The 16,318-nt window shown below is 42.9% G+C and overlaps 2 protein-coding genes across 3 annotated transcripts; one reads left to right on the top strand and one right to left on the bottom strand.

The window, feature by feature from the left end:
- Positions 1–4,401: 4,401 nt before the first annotated feature.
- Positions 4,402–5,917, top strand: RpL28 (ribosomal protein L28). Of its 2 annotated transcripts, none has more exons than XM_065236117.1 (4): positions 4,402–4,497; positions 4,816–4,921; positions 5,199–5,321; positions 5,519–5,917. In XM_065236117.1, the coding sequence occupies exons 2-4, from the start codon at positions 4,826–4,828 to the stop codon at positions 5,750–5,752; spliced, it is 453 nt and encodes a 150-aa protein (XP_065092189.1). In that variant the 5' UTR covers positions 4,402–4,497; positions 4,816–4,825; the 3' UTR covers positions 5,753–5,917. The 2 variants fall into 2 exon arrangements, with proteins under 2 accessions (XP_065092189.1, XP_065092190.1); XM_065236118.1 differs by having other exon boundaries at positions 4,413–4,493.
- A 1,800-nt stretch (positions 5,918–7,717) lies between these two features.
- On the bottom strand, positions 7,718–8,730 carry LOC135713056 (uncharacterized). The gene is made up of 3 exons (XM_065236139.1): positions 8,429–8,730; positions 8,077–8,362; positions 7,718–8,013 (listed from the first exon to the last, which is right to left on the bottom strand). The coding sequence occupies exons 1-3, from the start codon at positions 8,605–8,607 to the stop codon at positions 7,792–7,794; spliced, it is 687 nt and encodes a 228-aa protein (XP_065092211.1). The 5' UTR covers positions 8,608–8,730; the 3' UTR covers positions 7,718–7,791.
- Positions 8,731–16,318: the final 7,588 nt, after the last annotated feature.

Here is a 16,318-nt window from a genome sequence, read left to right on the forward strand (position 1 = left end):
GCAATTCCCAACAAACATTGGAAGCAGAATAAGAGCTAATACAGGCAGAAATATGCTTCTTCAGCTAAAAAATAGCTTATTCAGCCTTTAATCAGCACACATTGTTTGTTGGGTTAATTGGTAGGAGTCTTTTCCATCTTGTCAGCCAACGCAAGTAGGTGAGTTGTGCTCAATCGCTCGTGCTGAAAACTTGAATTTGAAGGAGAAATTGTGAAGTTAGAAGTTGTTTAAATAGTTATAATGTTACCCTTACTGTTAATTTCACTTAATATTGATGAAGGTTTCAGTTGATAGTAGAAAGTGAGTTTTAATTGAAAGGATTTTTAACAATCAACTTTGGCAACGTGTTTGTGCGTAGTTCGCCATCTTCGAATTGCATTTCTCCTTCAAATGTTTCGATTGCTTTTGATGTCCTTTAATAGATTGGACTGCTGCTGGTGAGAACTTAGGATTTACAATCAGAAACTGTTCCGTTGCATTTGTCATAGAGTTTTTGGCTATTTCCTTAAATCACGGGTGATGGCTTTTTGGAGGACACTTTTCGTTTTGCAGTGGTAATGAAATTGTACAGGATATTGCCACCTTAATACTACTGAGCATCAAGATGCTTAGAGTAAGTGAATAGATAGATATTCCCTTCCAGCAACCAGCTCCGGTGAGGGCATGTACTTGAGGATAAGTCCTGCGAGTTCAAACTCCGATAAATGTGATTGCTTGGGCTGCGCTGTCAAAAAAATCGAGATAATACAACCGTTCATCAGAGATCAAGAGAGTTCCTCAGAGTTACTCTGGATTGCTCTGTGCTGCTCGTATGCTATCACATCACGTGATAATATATGCTGTCTTGCAAGGGATTTCCAGTGAAAACTAGATGTATGAGTGCTCATTGCAAGACAGCGCATATCACGTGATAAAGGGTTATACGGTCAAAATTTGGTCAAGGGAAAACGCGTGTAAATCGGTGAAATCGTTTATTTAAAAAATCAAATTAAATTTCTTTTTCAAGTTAAATTAGTATAAAATTCAGGAAAAATATTCAGTTAGGCTTCCGCTTTTCCAAATCCGAATTGCCGGGCCTTACGCTTGACCCCTGCCATCAGATTTTGTACAGCCACCTTGTCCACCTTCTTCGCCGCAGAAAGCCAGTTTGCCTTGAACTGCTGCTCGCCCTTAGCAGTTTTTTTGGTCTTCTTTAGGTTCCGCTTGACAATAGCCCAGTATTTCTCAATTGGGCGGAGCTCTGGCGTGTTGGGAGGGTTCTTGTCCTTGGGAACCACCTGCACGTTGTTGGCGGCGTACCACTCCATGGCCTTTTTACCGTAATGGCAAGATGCCAAATCCGGCCAAAACAGTACGGAACAACCGTGTTTCTTCAGGAAAGGCAGCAGACGTTTATTCAAACACTCTTTCACGTAAATTTCTTGGTTGACAGTCCCGGAAGCTATGAAAATGCTGCTTTTCAAGCCACAGGTACAGATGGCTTGCCAAACCAGATATTTCTTTGCGAACTTTGACAGTTTCATGTGCTTGAAAACATCTGCTACCTTTCCCCTTCCTTTTGCCGTATAAAACTCCTGTCCCGGAAGCTGCTTGTAGTCGGCTTTGACGTAGGTTTCGTCGTCCATTATCACGCAGTCAAACTTCGTCAGCATCGTCGTGTACAGCCTCCGGGATCGCGCTTTGGCCGTAGTATTTTGTTTATCATCGCGATTTGGAGTCACTACCTTCTTGTAAGTCGATAGTCCGGCTCGTTTTTTGGCTCGATGCACGGTTGTAGACGATACACCCAGCTTATTTGCGGCATCTCGGAGAGAGAGGTTAGGGTTTCGCTTGAAACTACCGGCAACTCTCTTTGTCGTCTCAGCGGCTTCCGGTTTTCGATTTCCCCCCGATCCAGACTTCCTGGCTGTCGACAAACGTTCCCCAAACACTTTAATTACATTTGTAACGGTTGATTTGGCAACTTTTAGCGATTTTGCCAGCTTTGCGTGCGAGTAGCTCGGATTTTCGCGATGCGCGAGCAAAATTTTGATACGCTGCTCTTCTTGCTTGGACGGCATTTTGACAACTGAAGAGTGAATTCCAAAATCAAAATAGGAGCAACATTCTACACACACACACCTTCAAAATGAGGGGTGTTCAGGTTTTTTAAATGCAAAATTGAAAGAAATACGTCAAGTTGATATTGACCAAATTTTGACCGTATCACCCTTTATACGCTGTAATGTGAACGGGGTATAAGCCCTTTTGTCGCAAAGCGTAGGCCGCCCACGCAAATCAACAACATCATCATGTAGGAAAAAGTTTCACCTATTGGCGTCTTGCAGTGAAACTTTTCCAAGCTTTCGCCTCCTACATTTCGAAGTGATAACTACTAGAAGGAGGATAGTTTCCAAATTTTCCAAGTAAAACAGACGATATTTGGGGCAAATCGGTCCATAAAGAAAAACTAATAATTTCCCGTGGAAACTTTTGCTTGAATCGTGTAAGAAAACGTGTTTGAAAACCAATTATTATTTCGGTATGGATCGGAGAGGTTTTCATGGAAAATATAGCATAACAAGTTTGCACCCACAGCGAGAGACTACCTCCTGCGCAGCTACATTTTTCGGAAAATGGTGAATATGTGCGATTTCCACTAAGATGAAAGTGGAAATTAAGTTAATTTACTTAGGAAAGGTTGTATCATGCTGGTGGTAATGGAGAATTCAAGAGCAAATTTTCATTACGTCGAATGTAACAAAGGTAAACAAAGTCGAGCTATCAGTGTCAATCGATTCTCCTGCTATTACACTATATACTGTCCGAATATAGGATCAAATCCCATTTTCAAATTTATTTACCAGTCAAATTGCTTTTTGACGTAATCACCTTCCCATCAAAATAGTTTTCGATGTTACTTAAGTCACCCAATTTCTATGAAGATGCCGTTTGACTTAAGTAACAGCGCTGAGAAACCCGTGAAAAGTGTACGGTCGTCGTTTCGCTTTCTCATTATTAAAGTGAATAAATCGAACTTTTTGTTGCTAAGATGATTTCGGTGGTCCTAAAATGATGAATGGGCTGCACCCGAATATCCTGGTAAATACACTTTGACTTAAGTAACAATAGGGGCCACCAAACGACGTATAATAACTTTTGACTCAAACAAAAACCAGTATTTTTAGCATGAAAGCTAGCTTAATATGTTAAACATTGTTATCACTATGAGATTATACACGAAACGAAAATCAATTATTTTATTCATGTGTTTCACTTATACATTTTTGCCAAACATCAGCCTTATACATTCCATAAGACGCATAAGACAAACCACATGGGTCCTATAAGAATCTTTGATATTGAAGCAGTTTTGATGTTTAGATCGAGGTTTAGATATAGAAAATTGTCATTAGGGTAACTATTTTATCTGTTGACAAGTAGAAATAAATAAATAGAATGCATAAAAGGTATGTGTGACCGCTTATACATCTCATTTGACACATGATCTTCATTAACTTTTTGCAAGTCGTCAGCTTATTAGTTGACTTATACATTTTATGAATAATCAGCAATAGATATTTGCCAAAAGGTATAAGGAGATTTCTATCTGTGTATGTGTTTACTTGGAAATAGGAATAAATTTTCGGTCATCAAAACAAAACTTTATTTTTCTCGGATTGGTGCGAATGTTACTTACGACATAATGAAAATTTGCTCTTGAATTGGTTGTATAGGACGCCAATATTCAATAAATGTTCATTTTGGCCTTTTCTAAGCAAACATATTGATACTCACAATTTTCGACGGAAAACGCAACGGAACTTGCTTTACTCAACACGCACCATACTATAAAATGGTGCTAGATGGTCTTCAATGTGATAACAAGATGACAAATCATCTTTATTTTGAGTAATTGAGCAATTTACTTCTGTTTACATCATATTTACGATGCAGCATTGATGGAGCCGCGAAATGAAATGAATATATCTTATGAAAGTTCAACTGGAAAAGTCAAAGATGCACATCAGTCTGATCGTAAAAACGTTTTCTTCTTCAATTCGAATGTTATATTGGAAGGATTTCACGTAGGCTTGATGAAAATTATGATTTAATGCTAATTTTCACGAATTTTATATGCAGTCTGTCAACATTATCATCATCATGCAGTGGCGACATCTGCGTTGAGCTTTTACGGCAATCTTCCAATCCGATGGGGCTGTTTTTTTAGCGTGGGCGGCCAACGCTTTACGAGGAAAGCGTCTCGGAAAGCGCATTCAAGCTTTGTTTAAAAAGCTGATAGGCCCTTTTCAATTGTTGGTCGAGAGGTTGCAAAATACATCGCAAACATCGCGTGTTTACGTTTTCTGACAGTTTGCTTGACAATGCCTTCGGTGTTGATAATTTTCTTTCAAGTTCTTCTTTTTCCTCACTTCCGCTTTCTGACCCGAGTCGGCAAATGTTGTGGATCGCTGTCACCAAACGAGTCTTTTCCATCTTGTCAGCCAACGCAAGTAGGTGAGTTGTGCTCTATCGCTCGTGCTGAAAACTTGAATTTGAAGGAGAAATTGTGAAGTTAAAAGTTGTTCAAATAGTTATAATGTTAGCCTTGCTGTTAATTTCGCTTAATATTGATGAAGGTTTCAGTTGATAGCAGAAAGTGAGTTTTAATTGAAAGGATTTTTATAATCAGCTTTGGCAACGTGTTTGTGCGGAGTTCGCCATCTTCGAATTGCATTTCTCCTTCAAATGTTTCGATTCCTTTTGATGTCCTTTAATAGTTGACCTATTTAGTGCGTTTGAATAAAGTGTTCTGTTTTAATTTTTGTTTTACAGGTAATCAAAAATGGCCGATACATCTTCCCATCTGAACTGGTTGATCATCCGTGATCACAACGCTTTCTTGCTGAAGCGCCGCAACATCAATAAGCCATTCAGCACGGTAAGTTCGACTCCTTTACTATTTCTTCCCCCCCATTGAACGTGAATCGGAATTGTGTTTTCCTGGAAGCACTTCTATGATGATACACTTTACCACCAAGATCTCTGAACGTTCCTCCGGAATAGTTCTGAAGATAACATTTGCTACTTCTGATCGCTTCCACGTGCTTCGTTCCAGCACAATAATGGACACAATTCTGATCGTTGTTTACCTAAGAGAATATTCAACGCGATAACAGCTTTTCCTCATTCTCATAGATACGAACACTTCTTTATAGGAGGCCAACAACCTGACCAACCTGAGCTCGTACCGCTACAGCGGACTGGTCCACAAGAAGACCCTAGGAGTCGTCCCGGCCGATAAGGGTGTCCAAGTTGTGTACAAGCGACCAAAGTACCAGGTATGTTTACCCATTGTGTTGATAATATCCGTTAACGTTTTGTGCTCTCCGTGAGGAAAATGGCTTACTGAAAGTCCTATGAATTGACTACGTCCACTACCCAATACTGATACAAGATAAAATCGTTCTGCGTAGTGTATCGTGTAAACAGGTGAACGTTTTCTAATAATTTTGTTTCTCGTTCCTGTTCTTTGCAGAACAAGCCATCCAAGGCTACCGTTAAGGTGACGCTGAAGCACCGCCCACGTCGTTCGCTGAAGAAGCTGAAGAATATCGTCAACGCGAACCGCTACCGTCGGGATCTGCGTCAGGCTGCTCTACGTCGTGCCAGCGCCATCCTACGATCGCAGCGACCTGCGTCGGCCAAGAAGGGCAAGGCTGCCACCGGTGCCGGAAGCTCAGCTGCTGCCGCTCCAAAGAAGGCCGAGTAAGCTTCTAGTATTGTGCGAGTCGGCATGAGAAGTTGTGAAGTTAAGGAACATGAACATCTAATGGTTAAACAGTCGAAAATACGGAACATCGTACATGTTGTCGTCAGCTCTGTGAGCTAAAATGATACCAGGAAAATACAAAACATGATTTGATAACTGTACAAATACGTCGAATTTATTCACCCCACACTAAAGAAAGTCCCGCTTAAGTTAATAATTAGGTTTAACGGCCATGCTATCTCGTAATGGTATATGGTGTATTCAGTAGTTTCTACTGAATGTAAAATGAACCAGTAATTTTTACAAATTTTGAATACTCTGTTCCAGATATTTGGAGAAATCATAGGGGCTTATTACGGAAGTCACTTCACGGTGAAAACTTGTCACTTGTCGTCACGGTGAAGTGATAAGTGATTACCATTTGATTTGTACGGCAATCACGGCTCTTATTCTGAGTATCACTTCCTTATCACCGTGTAGTGACACCCGTAATAAGGCCCATAGACAAGTTAAATGTCAGTTATTATAATTACTAACGGCTAACACTCTTGGATTATTTTTACGACTTGCTCGGAATAAGATTTTAACTCGTGAGTATAGAGTGATGGATGTATACAACTGCACCGGGCCATCCCCGCACGTTAGTAAGCCAACAAAAAACAGTTCAGTAGATGTCTTCTGAAATTGACCCGAGTGTAGATAAACGGACGACACACGGTCAACGGCTAACTTTAAAATTCTATCATTAATAATTAATTCTATAAAAACTTCAAGGGTAAACCCGCATAAACAATAACCATAAGAAGCGCCTAACCACCAATTCGGGATATCATCCCAACTTTATGTGGGATAGTCGTACCATCTATGATATCGTTAGAGTATGGTACCCATTTATTAGGGAAAGCATTAATTTTCGACCTTATTGCCCAAAACAGGGCCAACATAAACATTCTACATGAACTTTCAAAAGAACGGAACTGCTTTCGTAAAATTTCGTCGATGATTTCACGCGCTTAGGGTCCATGCATTAATTCTGTCACCTTAAATCGAGGAAAAATTTGAAAGCGAACACGGAAAACGAAAACAAACCTTTAATGATTCATTTTTATCATTTTCAGAAAAATTTCGGTTATTTGTACATCGTATACATTTTAATCATTTAGAGGAAGATTGGGTCCATTTCTAAAAATCTGCTATTTATCTATTATATATAGATGAACGCGTCATTGCGACGGTACTAATGGATATTTTGGTCGCTATTGAAAATTGAGTCGATTGCTGAATGTATGCATGGGCCCAAATTAGGGGCATTTAGGCCGACATTACACTCATTTCCCCTATGTTAAGTTTTTTAACCATTTCTGTATTATTTTTCACCAATAATGGTTAGAAAACCATTGATTAAAATTAATACGATGAACAAGTAACTGACATTCTTCTGAAAATGATTAAATATGAATCATTAATGCATTATTTTTGTTTTCCGTGATATTTCTTAAAAGGTACACGCTCGTTCAGATCCCCGCAGTCAGCTCAATTTCGGCAATAGTAAATTTATTGAGTGATAGGAATTTTCCGGGCATATTAATAAAAAACGGCGCGAATATGGGGAAAATTGATAAAGGTTCACTCAGTCCATTAGTATACTCTTAGACTGAGTAAAATATTCATGGAATTCCCTGGTTTTTTAAACTCAATTCGTCAAAAATGGATTTGCTCACTTCTGACGAATTGAGTTGACTCTACTCAATTTAGTGTCATCTGATCGACCGTGAGTCCTCAGCATCAACAAAGGTTGTTGTCCCAACTAAACTTAACGTGAAGTTTAATGTCATTAGGCAAGCTTCGTGAAATGTTTCCGCAGCGTGAAAACACATGGGCAGAACTAGACATCATCAAAGGGAAGGACGAAATATCCACTAGCATTCCTTGTTTTATAACTTAATTCTTTGATTCTTTATTACATAATATAGTGTAATTTGTTGAAATGTATCTCATTATATTTAGTAGCACAGCACAAATCCGCCCTATCACAACTCCTAACAGTTGAACACCCGAATATCCTTCCACCAGTTTTGCGTGTAATGATACTTCTGCAGCTCGATTCCACCCATTGGCACACTGTAGAAGAAACGCCCGAGCTTCCTACGCGGTAGGGAAGCCTCCAGCAGATGTATCGGAAAGCAATCCAAGGACGGCGTCCAGTCGCAGTGCGGAGGCATCAGGCGCCGTTTCCAGCCCACTCGCTTGTACATTTTTTGCTGAAACGATTCGTAATTTGAATTGGTTGCTAGAATTGAAACTGTATTTCATCTTCACACTACCGCATCATCCCGTTGAAAGACTACCAGTTCCACGTAGGGACCCTCGTCTGGGTTCTCCGAGAAAATCCGATAAAGTCCTTCCGAGTGGATGTAGTAGATTTTGAGATTATTGCTGTAGAAGTGTCGGAGAAAGCGAGCCTCCTCACGGGCCATCAACTCTTCGTTGAACAAGCAAAATTCAGCTTTCTTGCGCCAGGGCAACATCTTGGCCATCCTAATCTGCCCCCATAGCGTTCCGTAGCAGAGGATGTGTGTCACGCCTTGATGTTCCAGGATTTCATGAACTCTGCAAGCAAAAACTCAAGCGAATCAGTTTCTGGTTTCTATTCTGCGACGTAGGTACAGGAATTACCTATGAAACAAATGCTCCAGCTCGCTCCGGTACGTTTCTGAGACGTTGCATGTGTGTAGAAACCTTTGGAGGTGTGTCTCGTTGCCATTATGTAAAATAATCTGCCACCGGGCTATGTAGCAGAACACAAAGATGAAAAATATCAACATAACCAGTTTGTACAGTGAGAAACGGATCATCTTCTCAGGTGGTTATGTTCCTTATGTCGATCGGATTCAAACTGGATGTGATATTCATTGCTATACGAGTAACAGGACTGTGATTTATGAAGAATCCTGAAGGAAGTGGAAATGGGTATTGACCGTCAGCTGATTTATTTTGTGGGGAATGCGGATGAATATTTACCTACTTCGTCGGTATAGTTTGGCATGTTTCGAACGCATGCGCAGAAAAGCATGGAAAGGCAACTGAAATGTTATGCTGCTTATGCTTATGAATGACAACATCACATACATACAGACATAACACTCTGCCTGTTGTTCATCCTTCACTCATTTAACGGTTGGTTTAAAAAACAGACGTAGGTAGGGTTAACTACCCTATTTCCGGCCTTTAAGCACAACCCGCACATAGTATTTCTTAATCTAGCGCAGTTTAGCACCAAATGGAATGTTATTATAACCGATGGCTTCCAAATTTATTTACCTTTCCGTACGTACCGCAAGATTTGATAAAGAGAAACCAATCGCTGAGATATTGTCAAAAGTCTAGCACTGCTTCTTGACGCCAAACTCGGCCTACGGATTCTATACTCGGCCTAACGCATTGAAACGCCAATGAATTCACTTCGGTCTATCGGATAAAGATAAAACATGATTCGGTCGGAGCGCTTCTTTTGTTTTTGGGAATAATGGGTGCAAACCTTCATATCACGCGTTCTCATTGACTTCGTTCGTTAGCTTATTAGCTAAAGTATCGGTTCAAACGCATAATTGTCTTGTTAACTCTGAAATCATGGATTTATTTGAAGTTTTCTGCTCGATAGGCCCAAAATGGGCGATTAGGCCGAAGTAGTTCTATACCCCAAGGGGAGGGGGGGGGGGGGGGGAGGTGGCTGTCAAATACGAACAATCGTCGCCTACCTCGCATAACTGGTTCCAAACGTAAACAAGGCATAAGGAACCTACAGGGTTTGTTTACGTTTGGAACCAATTTCATACAAGAATGATCAGTAGGCTGATTCGACAGCACGTCCCACCCCAGCTCTACCCTACCTGCTGTTGTGAACAAAGATTCAAACGTCAATTTGTCGAAACTCTTAAACGGGACCCACAATGCTGCGTCAGCGTCAAATTTGAAGCTGATCAAAATTGACAGATTGAGGTAACTCTAAAACCAGAAGATCCCGGAGAAACGTGTTCAACTTTTTGGCTTAGCTCTAGTCATTTGGCTGGTAAACGGCTGGACAATGCGTACCATTGATACTTCGCGTATCTGCAGGTATAAAATAGACCCCACTAGCGGTCCTTAGCCTCTTGTCCAGTAACTACTATCTCTACCTACCCGCGGTGCCTGCTGGGGTACGAGTAACCATAGGGAAGATCGGGTAACGAACCCCGGTGGGACCTTGGTCGTATGCTGACAGGGAAGGGGGGACTCCTGTGTAGTCTTCGAGCGTCTGTTCACCGGTTCAAAGCGGCGTCTGTTCTCCATGTTAGGAGAGGCTGATCAACGTCCTGGTGCCAGCGTGGGACTCTAAACAGTGCTGTGCACGATGGTCTCCCGGCGAGACAATGGGGGTTGGTGCAGGCCCTATAAGCAGCCCTAAAAAAAAGTACAGAAAGCAAGCAATGTAAATACGGACCGGAACAATCGGCATAGACCCAAGCTCGTACCCAAGCAACGGAAACTGCAAGCCTCTCAATTTCTTGGGAAGTACCCGCATTCTTTCCGATTTATTGAGGGTCCGCATCGTAGCGCTGCATGAGGTTTGCTGGAAGGGATCGTCGGTACATATGTATAGGGATGGTTACGAGGGAACGACACATCTAAATCTCAAATTTAGATGCTCAATAAACCTCACACTAGCGAATAAATCTTCGAAAAATCTTCTTTCATTTCTCTTTCTCGCATCATCTTTTTGCAGGAAATCTTCAAAATCGTGATAAATCTTCTTTCTATCTACTCAGCGTACGCGCAGCTAGCCACAGCAAGACACAATATTTCCTGCATCGTAGATAGAGTCGTCCCCATCGGATGGTTATACCAACAATCAATACGAAACTAACTATTTTAAATTGGCTCACTACTTGACTAGCCTATTGGTCCCAAGCAGATCGACTAACGTACCCCATTATAGTATAAATTCCAGTACTACACTATGTTTGTTTTGATTCGCTATGAAAGTTTGACAGATAAAATGAGGGTTTAGTGGATTTTCCTATGTTTCGAGGGGTGAATCGATTAGCTTGGGACCGAAGATAGTATCAGAGCTGAGCCAAAAAGTTGAGCTCGTTTCTTCGGGACCTTCTGGTCTTAGAGTTACCTCTATGGTTATACCATAGAGGTAACTCTAAGACAAGAAGGTGCCGAAATAACGTGCTCAACTTTTTGGCTCAGCTCTGGTACTATTTTCGGTCCCAAGCTAATCGATGCACCTCTCGAAACATTGGAAAATCCACTCACCCCTCATTTTATCTGTCAAACTTTCATAGCGAATCGAAACAAACATTGTGTAGTAGTAGAATTTCGACTAGAATGGGGTACGTTAATCGTTTGCTTGGGACCAATAGGCTAGTCAAGTAGTGAGCCAATTTAAAATCGTTAGTTTCGTATTGATTGTTGGTTATACCATCTACCAGAGCAGCGGCAACACACATGAGCTGGGTACAGCTTTCATCGTGATGGGTGAATTGTAGAAGCGCGTGATAGGGTGGTGGCTAATCGATAGCAGAATGTGCAAGTTGAGGATCAAAGGCCGTTTCTTCAATGTCAGCATAATCAACGTGCACAGCCCTCACTTAGCAAGTGACGATGACGATAAAGACGCTTTTTACGCGCAGCTGGAACGGGAATACGACAGTTGCCCAAGCCATGACGTCAAAATCGTCATCGGAGATCTCTCAGGTCGGCCAGGAGGAGGAATTCAGACCGGCCAACAAACGCCAACGGCCTTAGACTCATCGATTACACGGCCTCTAAAAACATGGCCATACTTCCAGCATAGTCTCCCATATCGGTACACCTGGAGATCACCGCAGCAGACAGAATCGCAAATCGACCACGTTTTGATGGACGGAAGGCACTTCTCGGACATTATCGACGTCAGGACCTATCGCGGCGCAAATATCGATTCGGACCACTACCTTCTAATGGTCAAGGTGCGCCAAAAACTTTCCGTTGCCAACAACATTCGGTACCATCTGGAGCGACTGAAGCTGCCCGAAATCGCAACTGAGTACGTGCAATGCCTCGACGCAGCGTTGCCGGATGAGGGAGAGCTCACCGAAGGAGGACTGCTGGAGTAACGTGAAAGCAGCCATTAACAACGCTGCTCAAGGTGCCGTTGGGTTCTCGGTTGGGTTCGCGGAGCGGAGTCGACGGAACGATTGGTTCGACGAAGAGTGTCAGACGACTTTGGACGAGAAGAACGCAGCGCGGGCGGCGATGCTGCAGCAAGAAACCCGTCATAATGTGGAGCGATATAAACAGAAGCGAAGACAGCAAACCCATCTTTTCCGGGATATGAAGTGCCGCCTGGAAGAGCTGAAGTGCGAAGAAATGGAGCAGCTGTATCGTTCTCAAGAAACACGCAAGTTCTACAAGAAACTCAACGCATCCCGCCAAGGCTTTGTGTCGCGAGCCGAAATGTGTCGGGATAAGGAAGAGGTATCTTAACGGACAAACGTGAGGTGATTGAAAGGTGGAAGCAGCACTACGATGAACATCTGAACGGCGCAGAGGTGGAGGACAAAGGCGGCAGGAAGAATGGCTTCGTCGGTACAGCGGATGAGGGGGACATGCCAGCTCCCACGATAGGTGAAGTTAAGGATGCTATCCGACAGCTTAAGAACAACAAAGCAGCTGGGAAAGATGGTATCGGAGCGGAACTTATTAAAATGGGCCCGGATAAGCTGGCCACTTGTCTGCACCGACTGATAGTCAGGATCAGCTACCGGAGGAGTGGAAAGAGGGAGTAATAGCAACAATCAATACGAAACTAACGATTTTAAATTGGCTCACTACTTGACTAGCCTATTGGTCCCAAGCAAATCGATTAACGTACCCCATTCTAGTATAAATTCCAGTACTACACTATGTTTGTTTTGATTCGCTATGAAAGTTTGACAGATAAAATGAGGGGTTCATGGATTTTTCAATGTAGCCGGCGCCGGATGTGTAGTGGTACGATGTGCGGTATAAGAGGTGAGGAGAAAGGAAACTAGTGGACTCTTTCGTTCTCGCGTCTTTTTATGCAGCAACAGACGTGACGTCACGTCTGCTGTTGCATAAGAACACCGTCAGAATGAAAGAGTCCACTAGTTTCCTTTCTCCTCACCTCTTATACCACACATCGGTAGTGGTAAGCGTGACTGCTTTCTAACACCCCAATGGATCTGGGTTCAATCCCAGCCGAGGTCGTTGGGACTTTTCTGAGGCATAAAAATCTCTGGTCACGTCTTCCTTCGGAAGGGAAGTAAAGCCGTTGTTCCCGGCCCATGTGTGTTGTGAATGAGTGCGATATCCTACGCAGGTGTGGAAGCTGCCTTCCTGCACATTCGATTGCCGTCAATGGATGGCAATCGATGTCCGTCGGTGATTGGCACTAGATTGCGGAACAGAGACCGACGTTATATAAAGGAAATAAGAAGAAGAAGATTTTCCAATGTTTCGAGGGGTGAATCGATTAGCTTGGGACCGAAAATAGTACCAGAGCTGAGCCAAAAAGTTGAGCTCTTTTCTTCGGGACCTTCTGGTCTTAGAGTTACCTCTATGGTAATAGTACCAACAATCAATTCGAAACTAACGATTTTAAATTGGCTCACTGCTTGACTAGCCTATTGGTCCCAAGCAAACGATTAGCATATCCCATTCTAGTCGAAATTCAAGTACTACTCTATGTTTGTTTTAATTTGCTATGAAAGTTTGACAGATAAATTGAGGGGTTCATGGATTTTCTTATGTTTCGAGGGGTACATCGATTAGCTTGGGACCGAAGAGAGTACTAGAGCTGAGCCAAAAAGTTGAGCACGTATCTCCGGGACCTTCTGGTCTTAGAGTTACCTCTATGATAGTACCCAGTACTTAAAAAGGCGACAAACTAGAATGTGAGAACTATCGGACGATCACTATTCTTAACCCAGCCTACAAAGTGCTTTCCCAGATCATCTTTCGCCGTTTATCGCTGCTAGCAAGCAGATTTGTGGGAAGTTATCAAGCTGGTTTTGTGGACGTTGCGGCAGATCCTCCAAAAGTGTCGTGAATATCAAGTCCCTACGCACCACCTCGATTCATCGATTTCAAAGCCGCTTATGATACTATTGACCGTGAAGAGCTATGGAAGATTATGGACGAGAACGGTTTTCCCGGGAAACTGACCAGACTGATCAGGGCTACGATGGATGGTGTACAGTGCTGCGTGAAGATATCGTTTGAAACTTGCAAAGGACTTCGAAAAGGCGATGGTCTTTCCTGCCTCCTGTTCAACATTGCGCTAGAAGGTGTTATGAAACGTGCGGGCTTTAACATGCGGAGCACGATGTTCAATAAGTCCAGCCAGTTCATCTGATTCGCTGACGACGTGGACATTGTCGGAAGAATGTTTCAGGCCGTGGCCAAGCAGTACACCAGGCTGAAACGTGAAGCAGAGAAGGTTGAATTAAAGGTGAATACGTCGAAGACAAAGTATCTGTTAGCTGGAGTAACCGAGCAGGATAGGGCCCGACAATCGACGGAGATGAGTTCGAGGTGGTGGATGAATTTGTGTACCTCGGATCATTGGTGACGTCGGATGACAACTGCTGCAGAGAAATTCGTCGGCGTATTATTGCCGGAAGTCGTACTTACTACGGACTCCACAAGACCCTGAGGTCGGGTAAACTTCACCTCCGTACTAAATGTACCATGTACAAGACGCTGATAAGACCAGAGCAGAAAAACGCGGTCCCAGGTCCTTACATATCAATCAGATTTATGGTAAAATCGCTTGTGTATCGTGTATTTTGCGAAACTCGTTATTGTCGTTGGTTCCGGGTTTGAATGGATACAAAAATTTGAGCAACGGTATTATGTGATATGAGGGGCTCGGTGGACTTAGAGCAACCGTTTTTGCATACTAAGCAGAACATCATGAGTCTAATCTCAGGCCCATCCACATTCAAGATTCGTCAATCGTTTTATTTGTTAATACGATTACATGGTAATAACAGCAACTCGATGGTTAAAAAGGAGCTCGTGCCTAGTGGCAAACGTTTTTGCTTATTGAGCAGAAGACCGTGGGTTTAGTCCCAAGTTCCTACGCGTTATATGATCGTTAGGACATCAATTCAGCTTATCGTTTACCAAAACGAACCCTGCTGCAACCTCAACCCTCTTATCCAACATCCCAGTGATTCCTCGTGGAAGTGCAGAGGTGTTCTCGGCTTCCATCAAAGCGAGTGTCATGTCAACACAATCCTTCCCATTCCTTTCTTGACCTGTGTTCGGGCGCGGCCGGCGCTGGTATTGCCTAGTTCAAGATCTCCAGTTTTTACACATTGAGGATGATTGCTAGTCCCAAGCATCGTCTATTGGTTCTCTGTGTAATTACTGCTGATCTGGCAATAACAGAGTAGTAACCGTGGGCGATCAATCAAGCTCAAGCTCATGTACAAGACGCTGATAAGACCGGTAGTTCTCTACGGGCACGAGACGTGGACGATGCTCTAGGAGGACCTGCAAGCACTGGGTGTTTTCGAACGACGAGTGCTTAGGACCATCTTTGGCGGGGTATGTGAGAACGGTGTATGGAGGCGAAGGATGAACCAAGAGCTGGCGCAACTCTATGGCGAACCCTGTATCCAAGAAAGTTGCGAAAGCTGGACGGGTACGATGGTCGGGACACGTTTTAAGAATGCCGAACAACAATTACGCAAAAATGGTGTTTGTCTCGAATCCGGCTGGTACAAGGTGGTTAGACCAAGTGGAGCAGGATCTTGGAAGTGTGGCGTGGGACGGCCAAGAAATTTGAGACATAGTAGCGCTAACGTAGTTTATTAGCTGAGTATAGGTTGTTTAGTGGTTGAAAAAACACTTTTGATGTTCATGTTATTTTTTTTTCCTTTGGTTTGTTTTTTCCGTCGATCTTGTTTTCCGTGCTGAGCACCATTGCTACCGACGTGTCAGGAAGGCAGCTCCCACACCTGGACCCATCAACTCATGAACCGGGGACCAACGGCTTTACTTCCCATCCGAAGGAAGGCGTGATCAGAGATGTTATGCCTCAAAACATCCCGGCGGCGCCGACTGGGATTGAACCCAGGCCTGCTGGGGTGAGAGGTAATCACGCTTACCACTACACCACCGGCGCCGTTATTTTATGTTATTCAGCAAGAGTGGTTTTTTGTTTCCAGTATGAACCAAATTTAAATCGTTAGTTTCCATCGGTTGCTATCACCCTAGTCTATCCAATTTAAAACATTACCAATCGAATACTGATTAAAGATGATTGGAAAGGGTGTTGTCTTCTACATTTACTCAACAATTTCTGTACAATCTCTTCCAGTGGAGCTTCATATATTCGATAACAGAACATGTCCGTACCTAATCAGTATAATTTGTAGTAGCGTCACACCTCATCCCGGCATACTTTGAGTTCTAACAAAGGAGAGCGATGGTAAACTTCGTCAGCGTTTTATATATGGTAGACCTATCAGAAATATATACTACAGTGCATACTCAAGCCGATACATC

This window comes from Ochlerotatus camptorhynchus, unplaced genomic scaffold (assembly GCF_037179485.1).
Source record: "Ochlerotatus camptorhynchus isolate MF236.1 unplaced genomic scaffold, CSIRO-AGI_Acam_v1.1 ptg000530l, whole genome shotgun sequence".
Classification (NCBI taxonomy): domain Eukaryota; kingdom Metazoa; phylum Arthropoda; class Insecta; order Diptera; family Culicidae; genus Ochlerotatus; species Ochlerotatus camptorhynchus.